Below are 24,687 nucleotides of genomic sequence, written 5' to 3' on the forward strand. Positions count from 1 at the left end.
CAGTACAATTTAGGTTCAAGATATGGCTTTCTTAGTTGTAGGTTGTAAAGCTGTTGCTATGCCGATCAACAGTAAATGACATCATTCCAATTCAATGAGACACCTGTTGCTATGTGAACATTACATTACAAAGTGAAAAATTGTGGCACATGGCCTTCAAACTTTTATAAGTGGTTTTGCTCATTTCCTCTTTACTTTTTCTACAAAAACTTCAAAATATATACTTTTTGTATGACTAAGAAACATTTATAGGAGGCACATTGAGGACCCTCAAACTAGCAGCACAAGAGTCCCTCCAGTAAGGCATTTACACACTTCATATATGTCATATTATTTGGCCAGTAATACATTTTAATTATTTTCTTTTTCCTTATCTTTTCTTTCATACAAAATACCATAAAAATCAGAACGTCCTTCATTTTGTAATGAGCTAATTTCAACCGCATTGCAAATAAGTGTCGCCATTTTGAATGGAATACTATTGCCATATTCAGAAACTGCAGAATTCAAGTTTTACAACGATATATAACATCATAGGGTTCCGTAAACATTAAGAAATTATTCAGTGTACACTTTATGGGGGCAAAAATGGAGTGAGTAAATTCCTTAATGGAAGAAATTTTGTGCTGCTAACTGCTATTTGGAACGTCCTGGATGTGCCTCGTATAAATGTTACATTAGTCAAGGAAAGACAAGTATATATTTTGAAAAAGAAGGAATGAGCAATTGAATAGGTATGACGTCATATTTTGAAAAAGAAGGAATGAGCAATTAAATAGGTATGACGTCATTCACTCTTGATCAGCATAGCAACAGATTTACAACCTACAACTAAGAAAGCCATTTCTTGAAATTGGATTGTACTGCACATTATATACGAGATATAATTTTTTGTCACTTTTACCCATCGAAAACCAGAGTGCGCATTATACACGCACGTGCACTATACACGCGTAAATACGGTATTTACGGAATATTTTTTATTTGCTTTAATCAAACTGTTCAAATATTTTACAGAGCCGTTTACCAGAAAAAGCCTTTCTATAGAAAAACATATTTCTAAATGTATGGTGCCAAAAATCATACAAGCAATTTTAAGTGCGTTTTCTTTTTTAAAATCTGATTTAAATCAAAAAAATTCTCAAAATTGATTTCTATCCACCCTGATCTGCATGGGGAACATGTGATGACCACATATTTTGTTATATACCAGTTTATTATTCATGGCGTTGTGCTATGCACAGGGGAACACTTTACCTTTACTTTACCTTTACCAGTTTATTATTCAAATACAACTTACTTACCAAGTAATAGCCATGAAATTAGTTGATTAATAAATGGCAAGGTCTTTCTGTCACTATCCTCGCTGAAGTTTGATGCTGTACTCCAAACATCCCATATTGCTATCGGAAGCAAACACACCTGGATAAGGGTTGTAAAAAGACTAGCAGAGTTGTTTCGCTGTGCGTTAATCAGGTGACTTCCAGGATGGCGTATGAACACAGCTGCAAGCAGTACAAAGATCCAACCAGCTATACACCTGGAAAATGTAACGATCAACATATTATAAATCATTTAGTGAATTATTTTCTTGTTGTCTACGGTTATTACAAGCATAAGAATACAGTTTTTCGTTGTGACGTTTCAGGAGAACACATGCTCCCTTCATCAGACATACATTTATATTTTGACTAAAGAAACAGTTATAACAATGGTTAGCAATTTTTTAAACAAAAAGAATCCATTATATAATGGATGTTGTCAATGTTACATTGTTGAAATATAGCAACCTAACTGTGAAAAGAAGAAGTCTGTTTTATTTTTATTTCAGATACAAAATTTTGATCACATTATTTCTTATTTAAAATTATGAATCCTAAATATCATCAGGTAATTCAAAGTCATCATTGTTTTCACAAAGTTACTTGATGTTGTTTGTTACATTAAATTTTAAAGATGGTGGCTTACTCCATTTGTGAAAAAAAAACTCCATACTGGATCTATGTTACAATTTTCATTATTTAATTTATTCCAGTGTTCTACTGCAATGAACGAAGTTTCCCAGACATTCAACTCTGTTTTTCCCGTCAACCTTTTTAAAACCCTTCTCTTTTTAATCAAATGTTTCTCTTTGTAATAACCGTAAACTACAAGAAAATAATTCTGCAATGCGTACATACAAGAACATTTAATGAAATTTGATGTATCTACACAGCACTTTATCAACTGGATTAGGCTAAGATTTCTCAACCACACATACAAGTTACTTGAAGATGTACAAAAGTTGGAGATTTAATACAAAAAAAAAGGTGATCAAGTGTTAAAATGTCTTGTTTCCAAACCTTGCCATACTCAAATATGTTCACGTTAATTTTTCATACTGTGAGATAGTCTGTGACGTGACAATCTTTTTTTGTTCAATCTTATTGTGTCTGTGTGGCTTCTAAAAAGATAAATAAAACTTCTTATGTTAAGTTCGGCATATTAATCATTATGCATATGCAGTATCACGTTTGACTAATGGCTTCAAAATTTTTAATCATGGTACAGAATACTGTAACAAGAAATTTTCTGCATCTCTGTGAACATGGTATAAGTCATGAGACAAGTGTTCCATATACTCTACAACAAAATAGAGTTGCTGAGAGACTAAACAGAACAATTGTAGAAAAAGCTAGAACCATGCTTCATGATGCTAATCTCAGTAAGATATATTGGGCTGAAGCAATTTCAACAGGTGTATACCTGAAGAATGTTTGTCCTACAGTTGCAAGATGCTACTCCAGAGGAAATGTGGACAGGACATAAAGTTAATCTAAGTCATCTTCGTGTATTTGGTTGTACAGCATATGTTTTGACACCAGACCATCAACGAAAGAAGATGGATAGTAAGTCGAAACCATACATTATGGTAGGATACTGTGAGTTTACAATTTATAGTTTGTATTTATAACCCGTGGCTCCACAGCCCTTGAAGGGCCTAGGCCGATCTCCCAACTGCCAGTCTTACCCCCACAATCCATGATGGCATAATGGCAACGTCGTCGCCTTGTAATCAAGAGGTCCCAGGTTCAATACCTGGTGGAGGCACATGGTACATTGGTTCAGATTACACTTTAAACTGTAGGTCCAGTCCCGATTAATATTTCTGTGTATAAGTGAACTTAAAACAACAAATCAATCAATCGATGCATCAAACATGAGTCACCGAATGATAAAGCTACTTGGCAGGATGTGGCTCTCAGACGCTGTTGACCCATGGAGTTAATTACAGAGAAACTTAGCACTCATGCAGAAACCATGAGTACTAACTTTCTCTGTAAATATTTACTACCACGTCTCTCATTCCCATAATATGATGGATTTAAAGTAGTTAAAAGTAAATATCATCAGGTAATTTGAAATCTCTTTTTTTTTTTTTGTGGTCTTTTGGTTGCATTAAATTTTCCCACTTTCTTTCCGAAGTTCTTTTGCAATGAACAATGCTTCACATTTAACATCGTTGCCTTGTAATCAAGGGGACCCAGGTTTGATTTCCAGTGGAGGCACATAGTGGTTCAGATTCCACTTTAAACTGTAGGTTAGGGTGCCAAGGAAATGCATGGTAAAAAATAAATATATATTTTTTGTGAGTCTTACCCCCTAAATTTTTTCCTTTTGACCTAAAAATAAGATAAATGCCTTTTTCTTCAAAATTTTTTAATATTTACAGGTCCCTCAAAAGCATTGAACTTTATAATTATTACCAGAAAAAGTGCTGTAAATGAAATTTGACGAAAAGAGGGAACTGCTTGTGATTTTTTAAATATAGTTCAAAAGTTTCTATATGATACAGTTCAATAATTAAAATATCCAATTTTATGTTTTTAATAAATTATCAAAGTTTCTCTTCTCTGAAATGGCAGCACAGTGCTTTCAAAATGGCTACCGTCCACAATCACGTTTTGTTTTAGGTTTTATTTCCAATGATTTGATAATTTTAGAAGATAAAGCACCAAGACATTTTAGAAGATAAACATTTTAAAAGATAAAGAGTATGAAGACTTTTTTGAAGATGAGGACATTTTAGAAGATAAAGACAATAGAAATGAACAAATCTTACACAATTTTTTGTTTTATTTAAACAATATTTGTAAAGGATATTGATAAAGTTACCTTTGTTTTATGTTCGATCATAACTAATTAACTACGCAATATGTATATTTGGATAAGTTACTTTTGAAATGAATTATGAAAGAAAACTAACCCTAAAAAAATATCACTTATTTAGTGAATGAGAGAATATTTAAAATTTTTGAACACGTTTTGAATTTATAATCAGGATCTATATTTTTAACATATTTATACGCTGTTACAAATTATAAATGCAATAATTAGGTGCGTTTTTGCTTTCAGGTAGATAGCTGCCACGACTTCACAAATTGGAAAAGACCGTGGAATTTGGTTGATTGGTGGCACTATAGATTTAATTACAGGATGCAAATTGCCATCAAATAGACAAATTTTAGCAAGATTCTTTCATTCTCGCACAAATGAAAAGCAGACCGTTCAAGAAAGTGCTAGGAGGACAACGATGGAGCTTCTAGAATTGTGGGAAAAGGCGAGAATACCTACTCGTCAAGAATACAATATCATTGTGAAAATTAAAAATTTATATGGACAATGGCAAACATTACAGAAAAATGCCAGTCGAAAAAGTGATACACGGAAACATAAAGAAGAAGCATTTACGGAAGCTTTGGATGATTTGTTTGATGTTGCCCATGCTGATGCCATGAGTCTCGTAAAGATCAAGGAAGACAAAATGTTCTTGGAAGCACAGCGAGAAAAAGGAAGGAGGGGAAGTATGGGGCCGGTTGACGTAAAGTTAGCCAGACAGGAAGAACGGCGTCGTAAGCAAGAATCTTTACAAGATTTAAGAAAGCGCAAAGAAGAGCAGAGAAAGAAGGAGTTGGTGACAACTGACGTTGAAGTGCTTAGTGGCAGCAGTGAGACTGAAAACGATAGTTCATCAGATGATATGGTACCAGTTTTTAGTGCTTCAGCTGAAGATGTCTCACATTCTAAAAAGCAACGCGTGACTAATTTCTTTACTCCAGAGCTGGGCGCTGCTCTGGATCGTACAAAGGTAAGCGACAGAAATGCTACCTATATTTTGGCTGCTGCTGCAAAATCTCTAGGTCACAATCCTGCTGAACTAACTTTAAATAAAGAATCCTGTAGACAGTTTCGAAGACGAAACAGAGAGAACGTTGCTACTCAAATCAAAAAGACTTTCTCACCAGACACACTATTGACTGTTCACTGGGATACCAAGCTATTACCCTCTTTGGAAATTCCTCAGTGTGGGGGTTCTGCTAAATCTGTAGACAGAATTGCAGTGCTTGTCTCTGGATGTGGTTTAATGAAATTGCTAGCTGTCCCATCATTACAAAATGGTACTGGTGAAGCGCAGGCATTCGCAGTGTATAACGCACTAAGAGATTGGAACTTGACTGATTCTGTTTGTAGTATGTCATTCGATACTACTGCAAGTAATACAGGGAGCAAAAGTGGCGCATGTGTATTGCTTGAGCAGAAGATGAATAAAAAATTGTTATCTTTGGCATGCAGACATCATATTCATGAACTTATCATTGCAAGAGTATTTGAAACATTATTTGAGACCGGTGGAGGTCCGCAAATAAAACTGTTTCAGAGATTTTCATCGGTGTGGAACATTATCAATGTAGAGGCCTATGAAAGCAGTATTAGTGATATAGAGCTAACTGTAAAATTGAATCCGATTAAAGATGACATTTTGACTTTTTTGAAAAACCAGTTGCACATACATCAACCCAGAGACGATTACAAAGAATTGTTGAATTTAGCAATTCTTTTCCTAGGCGACCTATCTAGTGCTGCTAATATTAATGCGCCAGGTGCCTACCATCGTGCAAGATGGATGGCAAAACTCATTTATTGTTTTAAGATCTACCTGTTTCGCTCACAATTTCACCTTACAACCCGTGAACTTTCCCAACTTCGGCAGTTTAATCTGTTCGTTGTGTCCATATATTTGAAGGTGTGGTTTACTTGTCCTTGTGCAGCTTCTGCTCCACAACAAGATCTGGAACTGTTGCAAAAATTAGTTGAATACCGGATTACAAATAAAGCTGTAGCTAATGCAGCACTGAAAAGTTTCCTGCATCAACTTTGGTATTTAAGCGAACACCTAGTAGGTTTGGCATTCTTTGATGATAATGTGTCAGTGGAGAACAAAATTCTGATGGTCAGTGCTCTTTCACGAGATGAAAAAAACGAACCTGCTAAGAGAATCAACCTTGACATTGACAATTGTGACATTTCTTCAAAGCGATTATCTGATTTCGTTACTGTGAACACAAGACATATTTTTGTTGCACTTGATATATCGCAGGACTTTCTTCGAGAGCATCCATCCAAGTGGACATCACTTAATAGCTATTTGGTTGCTCAAGTCAGAGTTAAATCACTTAAGGTGGTGAATGACGCTGCAGAGCGTGGAATTTCACTAATTCAGGAATTCAATCCTATACTAACAAATCAGGAGGAACAGAAACAATTTCTACTGCAGGTTGTGGAAAAGCACCGGCGTGAATTTCCCGAACCTAAGAAGTCGAAACTCGTAGAAAGTGTAACTGCAACAAGTTCCATTGAACATTGAGTTGATGGCTACAAAAAGTTTTGTAATTCACTTACTGACTCTTTACAGTACTTTTTGCTTCAGAAATACTACATTTATGGCTATTAATAACTAGTTTTCACACGTTTTTGTCATGTAAATAAATTTCCCTAAAATTAGTTAATGTAATAAATTTCAAATGCTTTGAGGAAGTGGTAAATATAATTTTTATGTCCTAATATTTTTGGTAGATAATTACTATGCCAAAAGGAACATTTTTGAGGGGTAAGACTTTAAAATTTTTAAACTTCGTTTTTCCTTGGCACCCTACTGTAGGTCCTGTCCTGATTAGCATATCTGTGCAAAAAGTGAACTTAAATCAAAAACTCAAACTCAAACATACATTTAAATTTTTTCCTCTTGTTAACTCTTTCCAAAACTTTTCTCTTTAATCATATGCTTCTCTTCAACAATGAGAGCTGACAAGCTTGTTCTTAGGTATAAATTCATAATGTCTAAATCATGTGCATGCCAACTCCTTCCCATTTCCTTTATGTTCACCCTACTTAATCCTTTAGATTCCATGTTTGGAACTGGTTTTCTCACTTTATATTCATTAAATGTGCATTCCAAGTTGGTTGAATAACAATTTCGAAAACAAATCCCCTAAAAATTCTTGCAAGTTTATGCAAAAAACCGTTGTCAGTTAAAATTTCATATTGGTCTAGTCCTATCAAAAATTAAATTTGTTATATTCTAGATGTTATCACCATCAAGAACTAAACATAAAGTTTACAAAACCCTACTTACACTAGTTGTGGTTTTGCATCCCTTATAACAACAGGCAATAGAGGAAATATTCCCATAAAAACGCAAGACACAATCCAGGCACACAGCAACTTCCAGTTCTTACACATTGAGGATGAAGTAAAAGGCCACACTGCAAGGCCTACCATCCCAATAGACAGAGCAGGTCGGTTGAAAAATGAAGACACCTGAAGATACAAATTATTCTCATTATAAGCAACACACCAATAAATCGTTCACCATTTGACTTATAATTAAACTCTAGTATGCATTTAATGCTAATATTTTTACACGGCTGATTCAAAAACACTTTGAACAAGTACCCACACTAATGAGATATTATCACTGATTTTCACAAGTTTCAAAACTGACGCTTGAATATTGTAATGATTAAAACTTGTTCTGGATATTTATAAATATTTATATAAGTATTCAATTGCAATTAAAACACATCAATCTACCAGGTTATCTCTTTCAAAATATTTGAAAAATTACATGACAGAAAATTAGTCTTACATAATTAAATACAATTATGCAATTTGCATGCTTTACAGATTCTGAGAAGGAATATCCTGGTATTTGTGATTAAATTTTTACTGATATTTTCAGATACCGTACCAATCATATCTATTCTCTTTAATTAAAACCAGAGATGAGATAAATTGGGACTGTTACCTCCTTTTATGTCACACTTCTACCATGCTATGACCTCAAGTTCTTTATAAGAAATTAGACTCGACAGCGAAAAGAAAACGTAAATATTATATTCTTTGGAGTATGGTACATGTATAGGTTAGAAAATTATATCACTTTATATTCCTTTTTACGATATATAGTCCTGCATATAACTTTATGCTTTAGCCACTTCACATGGAAATAGGGAGTTGTCTTCACAGCAACTTGTTTCTTCCCAAAAATTCATCGCAGCAACTCATTGTTTCTCAGCAATTCGTGTTTATAGCAACTCGACATCTCTCAGCAACTTGTTGTCAACTCGACGCTTCTCATTAATTCGTCATCTTTATAACAACTCAACATTTCTCAGCAACTCATTGTTTGCCAGTAATTCCTCATCTTTCAGCAACTTGACGTTTCTCAGCCCTAGCATCAATTGCTAATGCTGAACTGGCCTTCCTGATGACACAGTGGTAGTGCCGTTGCCTTGTAATCAAGATGATCCCGGGTTTGATTCCCGGTGGAGGCACATAGTGGTTCGGATCCCACTTTAAAAACTGTAGGTGCAGTCTCGATTAGCCTTACTGTGCATAAAGTGGACTTAAAAAACACTTAATCAAGCTAATGCTGAACTTTTTCCACTATTCGGGGACGTCGATTGGAACATAGCACCCTCTAAGCTACGACAACACAAATTGCACACCCAGAGCAGCGATTGGGACATGCTATCAAGCCGGTGCAGCAGCAGTGTTGCACAGCCAAAATGAGGGGTGCTATGGGGCCGTGGTTGAAATGTGCTGCCACTCGTGTTTAACCAAAATTTCACAAAGGGGATGGTAATATTCTTGCAGACCTAAATCTGCTACGAGGCACTGAAATTTTCTTCGTCCTCCAACTTCTTACAATTCTCTATGTCACAACTTATCACTTCTTGGGTACATGGCAATATATGTATCATGTATTGTCCATAATTTATTGTAAAATTCTGACATTTTATTGTTCTTTTTATGAATATAAAGGTATAATTTGTGCACCCTTGTTTCATCAAGTAAATATCGAATTACACAGTTTCATTTTTAGAAGTAAAACTCATTGCAGTCACCTGATTACATACACTAATTAAGGAGCTAATTATTGATTGATCGGTTGATTTGGTGCTTTAAGTCCACTTTATGCACAGTAAGGCTAATCGAGACAGAACCTACTGTTTAAAATGGGATCCGAACCACTATGTGCCTCCACCGAGGAGGTTATTGAACCATTCATAATCTTCAAGGAACGTTTGCAATTCTATATTGGATCAGTATCAATAAATTTTATATTGACACTTTTGTCTGTAAAAGCAAAAATTTCTTACTGGTCCATACCTAATTAAAACATATTCTATCTCTTAAGTGAGAGTGGCTGATTGCCAGAGAAAACCTCTACAATATTCGCCACCAGGAAAGCTTCAAGAATTATTTGAGAGTAAACTTTTGTTAAAAAAAATTAAAAAGGCGTAAAATTCTGACATTTTATTGTTCTTTTTATGAATATAAAGGTATAATTTGTGCACCCTTGTTTCATCAAGTAAATATCGAATTACACAGTTTCATTTTTAGAAGTAAAACTCATTGCAGTCACCTGATTACATACACTAATTAAGGAGCTAATTATTGATTGATCGGTTGATTTGGTGCTTTAAGTCCACTTTATGCACAGTAAGGCTAATCGAGACAGAACCTACTGTTTAAAATGGGATCCGAACCACTATGTGCCTCCACCGAGGAGGTTATTGAACCATTCATAATCTTCAAGGAACGTTTGCAATTCTATATTGGATCAGTATCAATAAATTTTATATTGACACTTTTGTCTGTAAAAGCAAAAATTTCTTACTGGTCCATACCTAATTAAAACATATTCTATCTCTTAAGTGAGAGTGGCTGATTGCCAGAGAAAACCTCTACAATATTCGCCACCAGGAAAGCTTCAAGAATTATTTGAGAGTAAACTTTTGTTAAAAAAAATTAAAAAGGCGCAATTAGGTTGTCTCGTTATTTTTAAAAATGTGTATGTAGTATTAATCTTCACATTGTTTCCTGTATAATTAAACAAGTATTGGATAAGCTGACAGAGTTATGCTACAAACTCTGATTTTCTCCCCCTGTTTCAAATTTTGAGAGCCATTAACCATGAAAAAATATTCATAAATGGATAATATGAATCTTTCCTTACGATATGTTTCTTTACTTCGGAACTAATGCATGGGGAAATTATATACTTTTTCCTCACTCTTTTATATTGGAATATTGCAATAATTACGGATTAAGAAGAATCCTGAAACAGCTGTACACACAAAAAAATAAAAACAATACCCTCACAGAAAGCACATCAAAATCGGTTAACTTACCAGTATTTCTGTTCCAATAAGGCATAAAATCACAACGACAGTTAGCAACAAGTTGCTAACAGAATTGCTAAGAGTCTTGAGTACTGCATGCCAGCTATTATACTGGCACAAAATGGCCCACCATAAGACCTCTGGCAGGACACAGTATACGTGGAACTGATATGGCAGTGACTGTACTGAAATTTAAAAAATAAGATGTTCAATCAAGAGCCATGAAGATATAAAAAAAATATATGAAGAATTCTACTAGCTGTAGTTATGGAACAAAAAAACAAATTAAAACACTGCAATTGAAGGGTCAAAGGGGGAGTGGGGAAGAGGCGAGTGAGTTTTCTGTTACAATGGTGTCGAGGTAATGATGTCATTTCCTGCCATGTGGATGCTGTGCTGGACTTTACAACATGTTTCTTTCGTTTCATACAATTTGATGCTTCCATTCATCAAAGCATATGTTTTTTGGAGTTTGACAAGATTGACTTACCTGTTTCTTTCCCTCTGACCCTTCAATTGAGTACTTGCTTTTCCACTACACTATTTACATAAGGTTACTATTTTTTTTTCAGTGGCCACTGTCATCATTTGCAGTGGAACACGGATTTTACATTTTCTCACATTTTAAATTTTATTTTACTTTGCTTCCCTGAAAACTAGGGTTGAGTGAACTCGCACCCATACTGATACCAATGTTCTAAATTACAACAATTAAGAGCTTGATTGATTGATTGATTTAGTTTATTTTACTTTGCGTTTTTTGCCTCTTGGCTAATTTGCGAAGATGGGAATGAGTGACGAAATTGATGAATGACATTCACAAACAACCAAGCCCAAGCGAGATTCGAACCTGGGACCCTTGGTATCGCAGTGCGATGTGCTAACCACTCAGCCACAGGGTCAGGCAACAATTAAGAGCTGTTCAATATATTGATTAATATTAGTGGGTGAGAATTCAACTCCAATTTTATAAGCATCAGAATTACACCAGAATATTAAAATATGTTATTAACAGGACTGAGCCGTTACCACTTTGAAATAATACATATGCCGATACTCTCATCGATACCCACCAATACAGATACTTGAAAATTGTAATAATTAAAAGTTGTTCAAAATATTACTTAACATTAGTATATGAATCATTTTACCAAGATTTTGCTTTAAAATATTCAAGAATTACACCAAAATAAGAATTTACGTTATCAAAAAATTCATTTTTTCACACAAAACAGTTGCAAAATAAAAAGAAATTTCAAATTTTGCATAATTTTCAGGATAATTAGACTCCATGAAAGTGTCCGTCGGCATTTTTGCGGAGTCTGTGAAAGATCAAAATGTCGGGTGGGTATCGGTAAATAAATTCCAAATGATACTTTCCGATATCGATACATCGGAATCGGTATTGGCTGAGCCCTAGTTATTAATCATAAAATACGATTTTCTTTCACATAATATTGGTGACAAATCAATGGAAGCTTTCATTTTTACATAACATGCAAGATAATTAGACTTTGCAAGTATGTCATGTGGTATTTTTGTGGACCCTGCGAACGATTGAAAGAGCAGAAGACTATCGTTTGGTATTAATAAATACCATCAATACCGATATATCAGCATCGGTATTGGCTCAGCAGTACAGAAAATTTAAAACTGAAATTCCACTGTGTGTATAGTTTCACAGAAAAGTAAGTACTCTATAGTGACTATAGTTCTATATTAGTACAGACATATTTTATTATTTAGTGCTCTTACTATGTACTATTCTAACATACTACCAAACACTAAACCAGAAACATAACATAAGCCAGAAATAACTGTATTTACAACATACCATGTGAATGCAGAAAAACTTACATAGGAGATAATGGATGCTTTACAGATTCAAAAATAGCTGAATGCACTTGGAACAAATCACACAGTATTAACTTCTTGAATCCCAGCCTGTAGATAGAGAGCAGAGTCCCACGACCATGCTATGTGGATAGCATTAGGCAACACCCGGTGTGGCCACGGTGGCTTAGTCGGCAACGCGTCTGATACCATGCTAGAAGTCCCGGGTTCGATCCCCGGCCGGTTCAAATCCGGGAACTTTTCTAACGTTGGAAGCGGCCCCGGTGCCCACCCAGCGTCGAATAACATGGGTACCTGGGGGAAACCCTGGGGGGTAAAGGCGGTTAGGAGCATGATGGTGATCACATCACCCCCACTTACGACCAGATCAAGGAAGTGTGGGGCGTTACCCCCACACGCCTTCATGGCGTGGTGCTAAGGGGAGCACTTTACCTTTTACCAGTGATAGTGCACACAAATCATCTATTATCACATTGGTTGCTAATTCCATAATTTTTGTATTCAAATGATTTAAATTGACATTATTTTGAATTTGAATTTTGAATTTAAAATTTTGGGTGTGTCAGCACTTAGGCTATTTTGCACCTGTCACATTATACATGGTCCAGCCCCTTACCATATATAAAATAGCATAATTGCAATGTCATGTTACTAAAACATTAAAATATTCTGACTTTCGGTAAAAACTGAGACTGTAAACGGGCACTCAGCACACACAAGGACAAAAAAAAAACAGGACAACACACACAAAATTGTATTCGTCATAGAGCCAGTTGCCAGAGCCTCATTAGTCCGCAAAATGCAGTCTAGGGTGTACTATGTGGAAATGAGGTTGACAATTGGGTGTCCTACGAGGAAGATCACCTCAGAATTAACATTAGTCCCCCATCAGACACATGTAAAGGGGTGTTGAAAAACAAAACAAAGAAAAAATGTGAAAATCCAAAATATATTGAAAAACTGAATACAGTGTGTGGCTAACATGAACTGTGTGTGGTCTTCCACATCGGATATATATGAATATTCAGACTCACTACAGTCACTCTCCTTTTCTTCTGGAACATAATCCGACGAACTACTATCCTCCTCCATATTTTTCTGCTAAAAAATGCCTAACTAATAAAATGCCTAAAACACACAGTTTTCCTCAATGGCACGGTTACGTACTTTCAGCAACAGATGGCGTAACGAGCGTGCTTTGATCATTGCTTGCGATAGTCGCTTGCTCAAATGATGTCACAGCAATATGTAGACTTCGGCCCTTTCCAACCAGAGGCATTCGTACGTTTTCTTGGCCATTACCATGCAAGAATATTTCCTATTTGGCCAATAGTACCAGCTACTTACGGGCCGTACGTAGTGGTAGGAGAGCATGCAGGCTTGACTACGTAAGGGCCGTACGTAGTGGTTGGTAGTCAAGAGTACTGCACAAAGAACCAAATTGGAAATTTGTACGAAAATGCAGGTCTTGCCTTTCAAAAACATGAGAAATGAACATTACATTTTGTAATTTCACATTTCATGTTACAGTCAAAAACAAAATATTGCATGCCTCTACCTATAAGCCATCCTATAGAATTCACGCAAATATGGTCTGTTCTTCTCAGAAAATACAAACAGTAACTAAAATGTAGCGACAGAAAAAAAAACGTAATGTCAGAATAGTTAAAGAGCACTAAACAATGGATAATGTCCAATTAATATTGCATGCTAGTTTCCAGTGTTTTACAACATATTTTAAAAATAAACTCATATAGCTTTAATACACAACTAAATAATCTGTCCCTTCAATGTACAATAGCAACAGTCAGATTTTTAAGTGAGATAATGAATATTACCCTTACAGATTATGGTTGTTAGAAGCATTTAAACAAATCTTTCGATTCATATGATTCATATCTTTCGATCTCCATGGCAGAGTGGTTAGCACAACATGCTAATATGTCAGGGATCCTGGGTTTCGAATCCCAGCCTGGGCATTCTTTGTGAGTGTCCCTTCATGAATTTCATCACTCATTCTCATCTTTGTGATTAGTCAGAATTGGCAGAAATGCTAAGTAAAATAAACCAAATTATGAAGGAAGCATGTGTTCTCCTGAAATGTTAAATAAAAAAAAACATGTTTAAATGCTTGTAACAAGAGGAATTCTACAATGCAAGTACAAGGGCTATTTTTTTTTCAACCTCCGATAGGGCATGAAAACAAAACCACAGTGAATAGCAAAATGGGTTTATTGACAAATGTTAAGTACACGTATCGTCTACTTTTCAAGTAATCACCAAGAAGATTCAGACACTTATCATACCGATGCACGAGCTCTCCAATACCCTCTGCATGCTGTTGAGCCAGGTCTGCACGGTGTCCCAAAGCTCCTCATTGGTGTCACTTCTTCATCACCGGGAAAAGGTGGAAGTCACTCAGCACCAGGTCTGGGAGGTAGGGGGGGGGGGGTGAACAAACACTTCCCAGTGGAATCGTTGGAGAAGGTCTTGGGTTGACGCAGCAACATGTTGTCAGGCATTGTCATGAATCAAGACAATGCCTGAAGAGTGCACGCTCTCCGTTTGTTCTGGATGGCTCTGCATAGTCTGCACAATGTCTCACAGTATGCAGCCGCATTGATTGTGGCTGCCGGCTCCAAAAAGTCAACCAGTAACACACCTCACACTTGGCGGGAGAGTCGATTGTAGCAGACATCTCTATGCGCCCGTCTTTCAGCTTCAACTGAAGCATTGGCCTTGGCAGTGATGGTGGTAGTGGCAGGGGGGATGCCAATCACGCTGCGTGATGCCCTGCTTCCTAGCGCTTCACAGCCGCACCATCGGAGGTTGAAAAAAAATTAGCCCACGTAATATGTACATACAAGACAAAAAGCTTATGAATATATAGCAATTGTCAGTGTTAAAAAATTATTCACACATAGACACATATCAACATATTCTCAGTCTTCTTTAATTTATTTCTAATACAATTATGTACAACATTATTAGTTTAGCAGTGACATTGTATTAATTGTTACTAAAGCTTTACTTACCATGAATCAAAAGTATTGTTACGAGTATTAAGACTATGAAAACAGCATTAATGTTCTTGCATTCCCTATTAAAAATTCTTGCAAACCAAGGTTCTGTATTTTTCAATCTTCCCTGTCCTTCTAGTATGGGAGACACTAGCTGGGAGTGTTCTGACAGAAGTATCCATATTAACCAAATGTCCCATCCAATGAATGACAACGTGATACAAGCCAACAGCAAACTTTTGTAGTAATATTGATAATAATCTAGTCCCTCAAGGCACAAACGCAGAAGCTTGTTGCTCAACACTACCTGAAAAAAAAAAGATGATTTCATTTTTGTTATGACTTTATTGTTTATATTGAATAACATACCCAAAAATCATGGTAAATTAAAAGAAGGGTTTTAAGTTGCTACGGATATAGCATTAATGTTCTAATAACACTAATAAAAACACAGCAAATAACAAAAAACGATAAGGCAAAGATTTAAAGATTTTTAATTAATGATGCCCAGAAGGCAGTTTAAAGGTAAAAATTATCAACTTCTACTGACTGAAGATTAAGAAACATGGAATATGACACTTTTATTCATAAACTGATATGCCACTGCAGCTTTGGATGGCAATTGATTTCAGCTGACCAGGGACGGCGACGAGGGTGGGCACGGCCAAAAATTCTTGTGCCCACCCAATCAAATTCAATAAGTACATATACTAGGGGATGTATGAATGATTCAATGTATAAGTGTATTCTGGTGTTATCAGAATTTAGGGTGAACTTGAGGACTGTAACTCCGGGTCTCCACATACGTATATATATATCCCAGCCTGAGTATGGTTAAAATAATCTCCAAATAAACAAATAAAAACATCATCTTAGCGTTACTTCCTCCAGCACAATAAATTATTTCGACTTTTTAATTATTATTAGAATAATTTAATCAAGAAGACTTAGACGGGCAGGCCATGTGACACGAGTGGCAGAGGAAAGATTAGTTTACAGGATTCTTGTTGAGAAACTTGAAGGTAAGAGACCAGTAGAAAGGCTAAGACGAGGATGGAGGGATAACATTGAGATGGACCTAAAAGAAATCGGCAAGGATGGGAAAGATTGGATTAATCTTGCCCCGGATAGAAACAGATGGAAGGCCTGTGTTGCTGCAGCCATAAACCTTTAAGTTTAAGTATGCTAGAGAGTATAATATAATTTTAATTAACTCTGCATTGAAATTCTAGAAGTGTCCATTTTCTATTTCATTACAATTTTTATATACATGTCATCTTCAAATATCAATATGGTATGTGAAATATCAACTTTATATTTGTTCTACTAATAAGAAGGAATCACAATAATCACTACAATACCAAAGTGAATAAATTTTAATAAAACCAGTTATGTATGGAAAAAGCTACAGAATTATTCAATTGTTAATGAGGGGCTTATCATATTTAGAAATCCTCGTTGGACACACAAATTTTGCCACATGAATCAGCCAAAAATGTCAACAGAATCTGTAGATGCAGCTGAAGTAAAGAAAAAAAGTTATGTTACGAAGTATCCAGAAAACGATTTTGTTAGTTTGTTTTTAAGCCCACTTTTATGCTCAGATAGGCTAATCGGGACTAAACCTACAGTTTAACGTGTAGTCCGAACCAGTGTGCATTGTGCTTCCATCAAAGGAGGGGGGGGGGAGTCGAACACAGGACCTCTTCATTATAATACGACAGCATTATGCCATTGGGGAAAAAATATACAGAACGAACTCGCACCAAACGTGCCATTTTATCACCACAGAAGATGCGTCCATTTTAAGAGGGTGATTGCCTGAGACAAATATTTGAGACTTTCGGAAAACAACGTCATTCAATATTCACGGAATTAGCTGCCTTGATCCACTAATGAAACGCTGTGTGAAACTACCACCTCAACTTTCTAAGAGCTATGGACTAATGAAACTCCATTTTTGGAAGAATAAGTTGTGGTTGATTTCTTTTATTATAAGTCATTTCTCTGCTATTTTTGATAATGATGACAATAATTCAATGGTGAGTAGATGAAAGTAACGAAGGGGTGAAAACAAACACATGCTGACACTCAAAATACAAGCCCTCATAAATTATTACTTTGACAGTGGTTCCAGGTGCCAGAGACTCGTTGCCCTGAAATAATAAAGTTTCCAGGGTATGCTGCACAGGATAGAGGATGACATTCTAGTGTGTTCGAAATGGTCACGCCATACAACCCAAGTCATCTATGAAAAATAGATCAAATATTACTGGTACGGTGATTAACTTCAATAAATTCCTTGTGTCCTAAATCATTTTGTTACCTCAAAAAATATGTTCATGTAACCATACGTGTATTGCTTGCTTCTCCCGCATTAGTAACATGACAGTTCAGGAAACGAATAGCAACTTAGCTAATAATCTCTTCAATTCTGAACAGAATTTTCAATCTTACTTGTTTATTACTCATGATGGAGTGATATTTTGTCAAAATAGCCTTTCATTAGCCTAGGAATACTTCATGGACAATGAACAAAGTATTGGTTTTCCGTGTGTGTTTTAAATCATTCCTAATAAGACGTTCATTTTAATCCAAACATTCAGTGACAGCGATTATGAGGAGCGGGAAGTGGAGAATGCAGTTCCCCCGCCACATTTTGCCACTTTTCGCCCCCACACTATGGCCTCTTTATGCTACCAAGAAAACGTATATTGTTCTTTCCCGTCAAATGTTGGCACCCAATCGCTGCTTCTATCTTCAGATAGATTTGTCAGTTGTACAAACCTTGTAAGCTAAGAAAAGTGACCCCCAAGGAGTAAGAAAACTATTTCAGTCAAAAATGCATACGATGAAAATACTATGCTCAGGAACATGCATTTAAATTATGAGAGACTTCACGATTGTCTACCATCGCACCTTCTATTATTGTCGCCGAATACATAAAATCAAGTATGTGCCTCGTATTTACAACACAAGCTTAAACCTAATTCACATTTATTTCACTGTATTAACATGCATGAAAGAATGTGATTAGAATGTATGGCTGGGGTATGGCTGCACATGGGTAAACACTTCCTGAAATAATTGTGTCCATCAGAGACAAAGCGAAAGAAAATGGAACAAGATGTGAGAATAGATTAGAAAAGAATAAAGAGGAAGGCAAGAAATGGAAAGGGAAAAGAAGTAAGAGGAAAATCGGGAGTGTAAGAGAGAGAGGGGGGGATACATACATCTTACATACACAAATATACTATATATGGTATTACATTTATACTGCCCACCCTAATCTATCAATATGGAGCTTCTGCCCACCCGGTCGAAAATTTCTGGCGCCGCCCCTGCAGTTGAACTCTCAAGAAGTAGATACGCAAACGCAACAACAACTGGCAGAGAAGTTAAATGTTGGTCGCCAAACCATATCTGATCGTCTTCATGCCATGGGAAAGATCCAGTTTGGGTGACAAGACACGGAAAAGTGATTTTGCAGCACGACAACACCTCATCACACACAGTGAAAGGCATCAGAGACACCATTTCTACACTTGGCTGGGAATTCTTGCCCCACCCGCCATACGCACCAGACTTAGCCCCTTCAGACTACCACTTGTTTTCATCGATGTCTCACTCACTTTCCCAGCAACACTTCAACAATTACGAAGCATGGCTTGCTCACTGGATCACCTCAAAATGTGAACGATATTTCTGGTAGGGCATCCACAATTTGACGGACAGATGGGTAAAATTTATAGCTAGCGATGGTGCATACTTTGAATAAAGCATTTGTTACCTTTCTCCCCAGATACACTTGATTTCTTTCAGATCAATTAAAAATTATTAACCGGCACACCTGGTATATATGTCCCTTCGTCAATATCACCTAAACATCATTCTATTTCATTATTGTAATTAAATCAAAGGGGTTGAAAAGCTACGTAAAAATAAGCAAAATATAATCAAAAATGTGTAACGTACTATGGATGAACCAGTGTCAAATGTTTGCAAGGATCAATAAAGTAGCTTTTTCTTGTATGTATGCATTGCTTGCATTATAGAATTATTTTCTTGTAGTTTACGGTTATTACAAGCATAAGAAAACAGTTTTTCTTTGTGACGTTTCAGGAGAACACATGCTCCTTTCATCAGACATTTATTTTCATTTTGACTAACCATTGTTATAACTGTATCTTTAGTCAAAATGAAAATAAATGTCTGATGAAAGGAGCGTGTGTTCTTCTGAAACGTCACAAAGAAAAACTGTTTTCTTATGCTTGTAATAACCGTAAACTACAAGAAAATAATTCAATAAAGTAGCAATGTAAAATACTAATATCAAATTGATAATCTACAGATATGATACAATTTTTTTTAGTGATGTTCACCTCAAAGCCAGGGCTATATCAGATCGTAACTAATTAGTAAATTTACCTATGTGAACGCAGAAGTGCAAAATTTTCTAAATTTTACCGCAACCATCATGAATAATTAGTAAATGTCTAAATATGCAACTTCTTTTTGTCTTCTTCTTTTTCATCTTTTTCCTCTTGCAATTTTTTTTTCCTACTACAGCTACAACTATCTCACCAAACGTCTGTGTAACTACAGTTTTCAGTTTTCTACATGGCCTCCATTGCGAACACTGCACAACTCATAATGGTGATTCAATCATTCCACATCTGGTGTAACATCTCTGGGGTGATTCTGTCGAAAGCCTGTGTGATTCTGAGTTTCAAATCATCAATGTCTGTGGGTTTCTGTAAATAGACAGTCTTTAACAAAACCCCAGACAAAGAAGTCTGGAGGGGTTAAATCTGGCGAGTTGGGAGGCCAAGAAATTGGTCCCCCACGGCCACACCAACGACGATTGAAATGTTGGTCACGAAAATCACGAGCCACTTGTGAGCAGTGAGGGGTGCACCATCTAATTGAAACACAATGTTCGAGTTGTTGTCTAGTTGGAGTTGGGGCAGTAGAAACAACTGCAACATGTCTAAGTAAAGAATATGACGTATTGTGTACTTTATAGTTAGCTGAAACAATAACGATCAGTTCAAACTTCATTGTTGCCAACACACTACAGCAAAACTCCCATGTTTCACGCACGAAAACACCAACACAAAAATGTTCCTACTATCACATTTACGTTTCTATTAATGTTTTATTTTATCCATACCCAAATGGATAACCCGGTATATTGGTTCGTCTGGTAACATATTTTTTAAGAAGGTCAATGAACCATTTGGAATTTTATATCGGATCAGTAGAACATCAGTATTTGCCAAAATTTCATATCGGCCCAGCCCATCCCTAATATATTTTTTTGTACAGAAGTACTAACTTTCAAATTTTGTGCCATTAAAAGCTGGATATTTCTGCCACCTATTATGCTATATAAGCACAATTGTGATCAAATTAGTCATGGCACACATAACAATGCAGACAAAATGTTAAGATCATTATCTGAGTTGCAATATGTCCCGAAAGTGGATGTCCTAACTATTCGCATAAGTTTGCTCATCTGTTTGGAGTTCCCAAAGTACATTTAAATTTGAGAAATTCATGCTAACGGAAAAGAACCACAGCCTTCGAAATAACATTACAAACTTACTGCTTCGGTGAATCTCTCCTGTGTAATCAGATCAGTTATGTCCTGTTCCATCTGTGTCTCTATGTGCGCTGGCAGATCAGGATTAGGCCAGTACAGCCAGGGAAGGGTTCCTTCTTCAGTCAGTTCCCGTTTCTTTTTGTACTGTGCTAGTAACTGCTGCGCATTAGAAAAAACAGCCTTGGCTTTATCTGAATCGGTAAAATTCAGGTAATCTTGAGGTAAAATTCCCTGAAATACAAGAAGTGAACTTTACAGCACAACCATGATTGTATATTTTTCAAAGGCATGAGGCTACGGAAATTACAATGCAGAAAATGTAAAAATTGGGGATCATTATAGTTCTTAAATACATCAGTCAGTCTTCATGATGGTTGCGGTAAACGCGGTTTAAAATTACTTACGTGAAATTTAGAAGGTTTCACACTTCCGCATTGCACAATTTAATAGTTCAATCCTATTAATTTCGAAGATCCAATGTCTTCATTCACAAAAGGGTACAGCGTTTGAAGCGGAGATGGTACCGCGTCACTACCAGTCACTACCTTTTGTGAATGAAGACAGTGGATCTTCGAAATTAATAGGATTGAACTATTAAATTGTGCAATGCGGAAGTGTGAAACCTTCTAAATTTCACGTAAGTAATACATCAGTCAGGTTTCGCCACTCATTTTAGCAAAACAAATTCTGTAACTTTCCATTTGTTCCAGGTAATTTTAAAATCAATTTGCACATCATTCTTCGATGATTTAACATACTAAATACAGTTAGGTGCTATTTGAAACAATCAAGTTCATTCGACACTTCAAAAAACAATTGATTTAAAAAAAAAAAAAAACATTTTGGTAACATTTCTGACTGTTAAATGATTATTGCCAAGTTTTGTAGAAATACTAGGAAGTGCTTTAGAACACTGGAAATGATTGTGGAAGAAAGTTTGAAGCTGAAAAAATGTTCAATGTTCAAGTATAAAAAATACAGTGTTCACGAAGTCCATGAAACATTTCAAACAGCTCTATCTTCACAACGAGAAGCAAACATGTGATAAAAAGATTACAAAATGAAAGACAAACTCACTGAATTATGATTTCACATCTTACAAAATGTTCATTGTGTTCACCCTTGGTCACACCACACATCTATCCTATAGGCCATTTCACTCCATATATGACACAATATATCAGGAGTGATTCTGGCAATGCTGTGAAGTGGCATCGCAGATCCTGGAGCTTCTGTGGAAGAGGTGATATGTAGACTCCTTCCTTCACATATCCCCACAAGAAGAAATCATATGAAGGGTAGTCTGGTGATCTGGGTGGCCAAAATTCTTTTTCAGGTTGTGTAAATGTCATTGTAAACATGTGTGAATGTGGCACAGTGAGACTACAATGGAAGATGGTGTTAGAAATCATAAAGTGTGTGTGTCTTTCATTTTGTAAACATTTGAGTGCATGTGTATGTCTCGCTGTGAAAATATAGTAATTTCAAACATTTCACAGACTTTGTGAATACCCTGTATTATATGACTGGGGCTTAACTTTAATACTCTTACATTTAAACTTACAACTGAGTTAACAGGAATGGGGATTCCAATGAGAGTAGCCATCAAAGTTGCAATATCGCCCTGATGGATGTCGCTTCTTCTTACATGATTTAAGCCCCAACTTTCTGGAGATATCATATCCCCATCATGCAGTTTCTTGGGACCTCGTACACCAGCACCCCAAACAACAAAAGGGGTTTCTGTTTCATGAGGGGTTCCAGAACCGTGAGCACCTGGGAATATAAAAACAATTTATTAACCCCTTAAGTGCGGAATTTGTTGAACAGGTTGCTACTGGAAAATATAGGTTTTTTCGTGAAATTCAGTATTCTGCATTATGCTGCTGTAGTGTGGAAGGCATATATAACAGTTGGGCTGAAAAGTTCGTAGGCTAACATAGTAAAAAAATATTTTTTTGACAAAATTCGATTTTATTATTCAATATAGTTGCCTTTGAGGGCGATACAACGATTATAGCGGTCATACAATTTTTCGATGCCATTTTTATAGTACGATTTCTCTTTAGCCTCAAAATAGGTCTCAGTTTCGGCGATTACCTCTTCATCAGTGCTAAATTTCTTTCCAGCGAGCATTCTTTTAAGGTCTGCAAACAGGAAAAAGTCACTGGGGGCCAGATCTGGAGAATATGGTGGATGGGGAAGCAATTCGTAGTCTAATTCATATAATTTTGCCATCGTTTTCATTGATTTGTGACACGGTGCATTGTCTTGATGAAACAGCACTTTTTTCTTCTTCAAATGGGGCCGTTTTTTCGTGATTTCATCCTTTAAACGCTCCAACAACGCTATGTAATAATCTCAGCTATCTCGATCAACTTCACTTTACGATCATTTAAAATTATTTTGTGGACTTTTTTGATGTTTTCGTCGGTAACAGCCTCTTTGGGGCGTCCACTGCGAGCATCGTCTTCGATGCTCATTTCGCCTCGTTTAAATTTAGCAAACCACTTCTTAACGGTTGCTTTTCCTGGTGCATAGTCCGAATAATGTTTATCAAGCCAAGCCTTGGCTTCAACAGTATTTTTTTTTTCGCCAAAAAGCAATGCTTTATTAACACACAAAACTCTTTTTTTTATCCATTTTTTCACAATAACAAAAGCTGCTTCACTCACAATGCTATATCTCACGAACTAATTATCCGGCATCTGTGAAATTTATACACGTATCTTTTGAAGGTTAGTACTAAGTAAAAATCATATGGATTTAATTCTAGTAACGCCATCTATGAGTCAGCCTACGAACTTTTCAGCCCAACTGTTATATATATATATATATATATATATATATATATACACACGCTTGGTGTTTCTTTCAACTAGATTCGATTTACTGTGGCATATACCTAGGTATAATCACACAGACGTTTGGTGAGATAGTTCTAGCTGTAGCAGAAACAAAAAAAAAATAGTATCAAGAGAAAAAGAAGACGAAAAGAAACAAGAAAAAGGAAAAAATTAGTTTTATCTTCCTGTTTTTCATCATTTTCCTCTCTTGCTACTATTTTTTTGTTTCTACTACAGATAGAACTATCTCACCAAACGTCTGTGTGACTATATACGGCACAGCAAATCGAATATAGTTGAAACAAACATAAAGCATATATAATTTTTCCCTTCTTCTTTCCTTTTGTCTTCTTCTTTCCTTTTGTCTTCTTCTTTCCTTTTGTCTTCTTCTTTCCTTTTGTCTTCTTCTTTTTCGTATTTTTCATCTCTTGCTACTATTTCTTGTTTCTACTACAGATAGAACTATCTCACCAAATGTTTGTGCGACTACATACGCCAACAGTAAATCGAATATAGTTGAAACAAACATAAAGCATATACAGTGGAACCCCGATTTTATGTTCCCGGATTTTACGTTTTCCCGCATTATACATTCAATCTTCGTGGTCCCAACAGAGCAAAACGTTATAAAATTTTCCTCAATTTTACATTTTCCCGCATTTAAGTCTTTTTCAGCCAGGTCCTCTGAAAAACGTAAAATCGAGGTTCCACTGTATAATTTTTCGCTTTTCTTCTTTCTTTTAGTCTTCTTCTTTTTCCTCTCTTATTACTATTTTTTGTTTCTACTACAGCTAGAACTATCTCACCAAACGTCTGTGTGACTATATACGCCACAGCAAATCAAATATAGTTGA

General features: G+C 36.0%; 1 protein-coding gene across 3 annotated transcripts in view; it reads right to left on the reverse strand.

The window, feature by feature from the left end:
- The window catches only part of PIG-N (Phosphatidylinositol glycan anchor biosynthesis class N), a 107,606-nt gene that overhangs the window by 41,742 nt on the left and 41,177 nt on the right, over window positions 1–24,687 (reverse strand). For all 3 annotated transcript variants that reach the window (XM_083139327.1, XM_083139326.1, XM_083139325.1), the window contains exons 6-11: window positions 22,552–22,763; window positions 20,991–21,218; window positions 15,398–15,689; window positions 10,518–10,693; window positions 7,454–7,638; window positions 1,305–1,540 (exon numbers count right to left, since the gene is read on the reverse strand). In XM_083139327.1, coding sequence (XP_082995453.1) covers window positions 1,305–1,540; window positions 7,454–7,638; window positions 10,518–10,693; window positions 15,398–15,689; window positions 20,991–21,218; window positions 22,552–22,763 — 1,329 coding nt within the window. The remainder of the gene's footprint in view (window positions 1–1,304; window positions 1,541–7,453; window positions 7,639–10,517; window positions 10,694–15,397; window positions 15,690–20,990; window positions 21,219–22,551; window positions 22,764–24,687) is intronic.

This window comes from Lepisma saccharinum, chromosome 17 (assembly GCF_977018435.1).
Source record: "Lepisma saccharinum chromosome 17, izLepSacc3.1, whole genome shotgun sequence".
Classification (NCBI taxonomy): Eukaryota; Metazoa; Arthropoda; class Insecta; order Zygentoma; family Lepismatidae; genus Lepisma; species Lepisma saccharinum.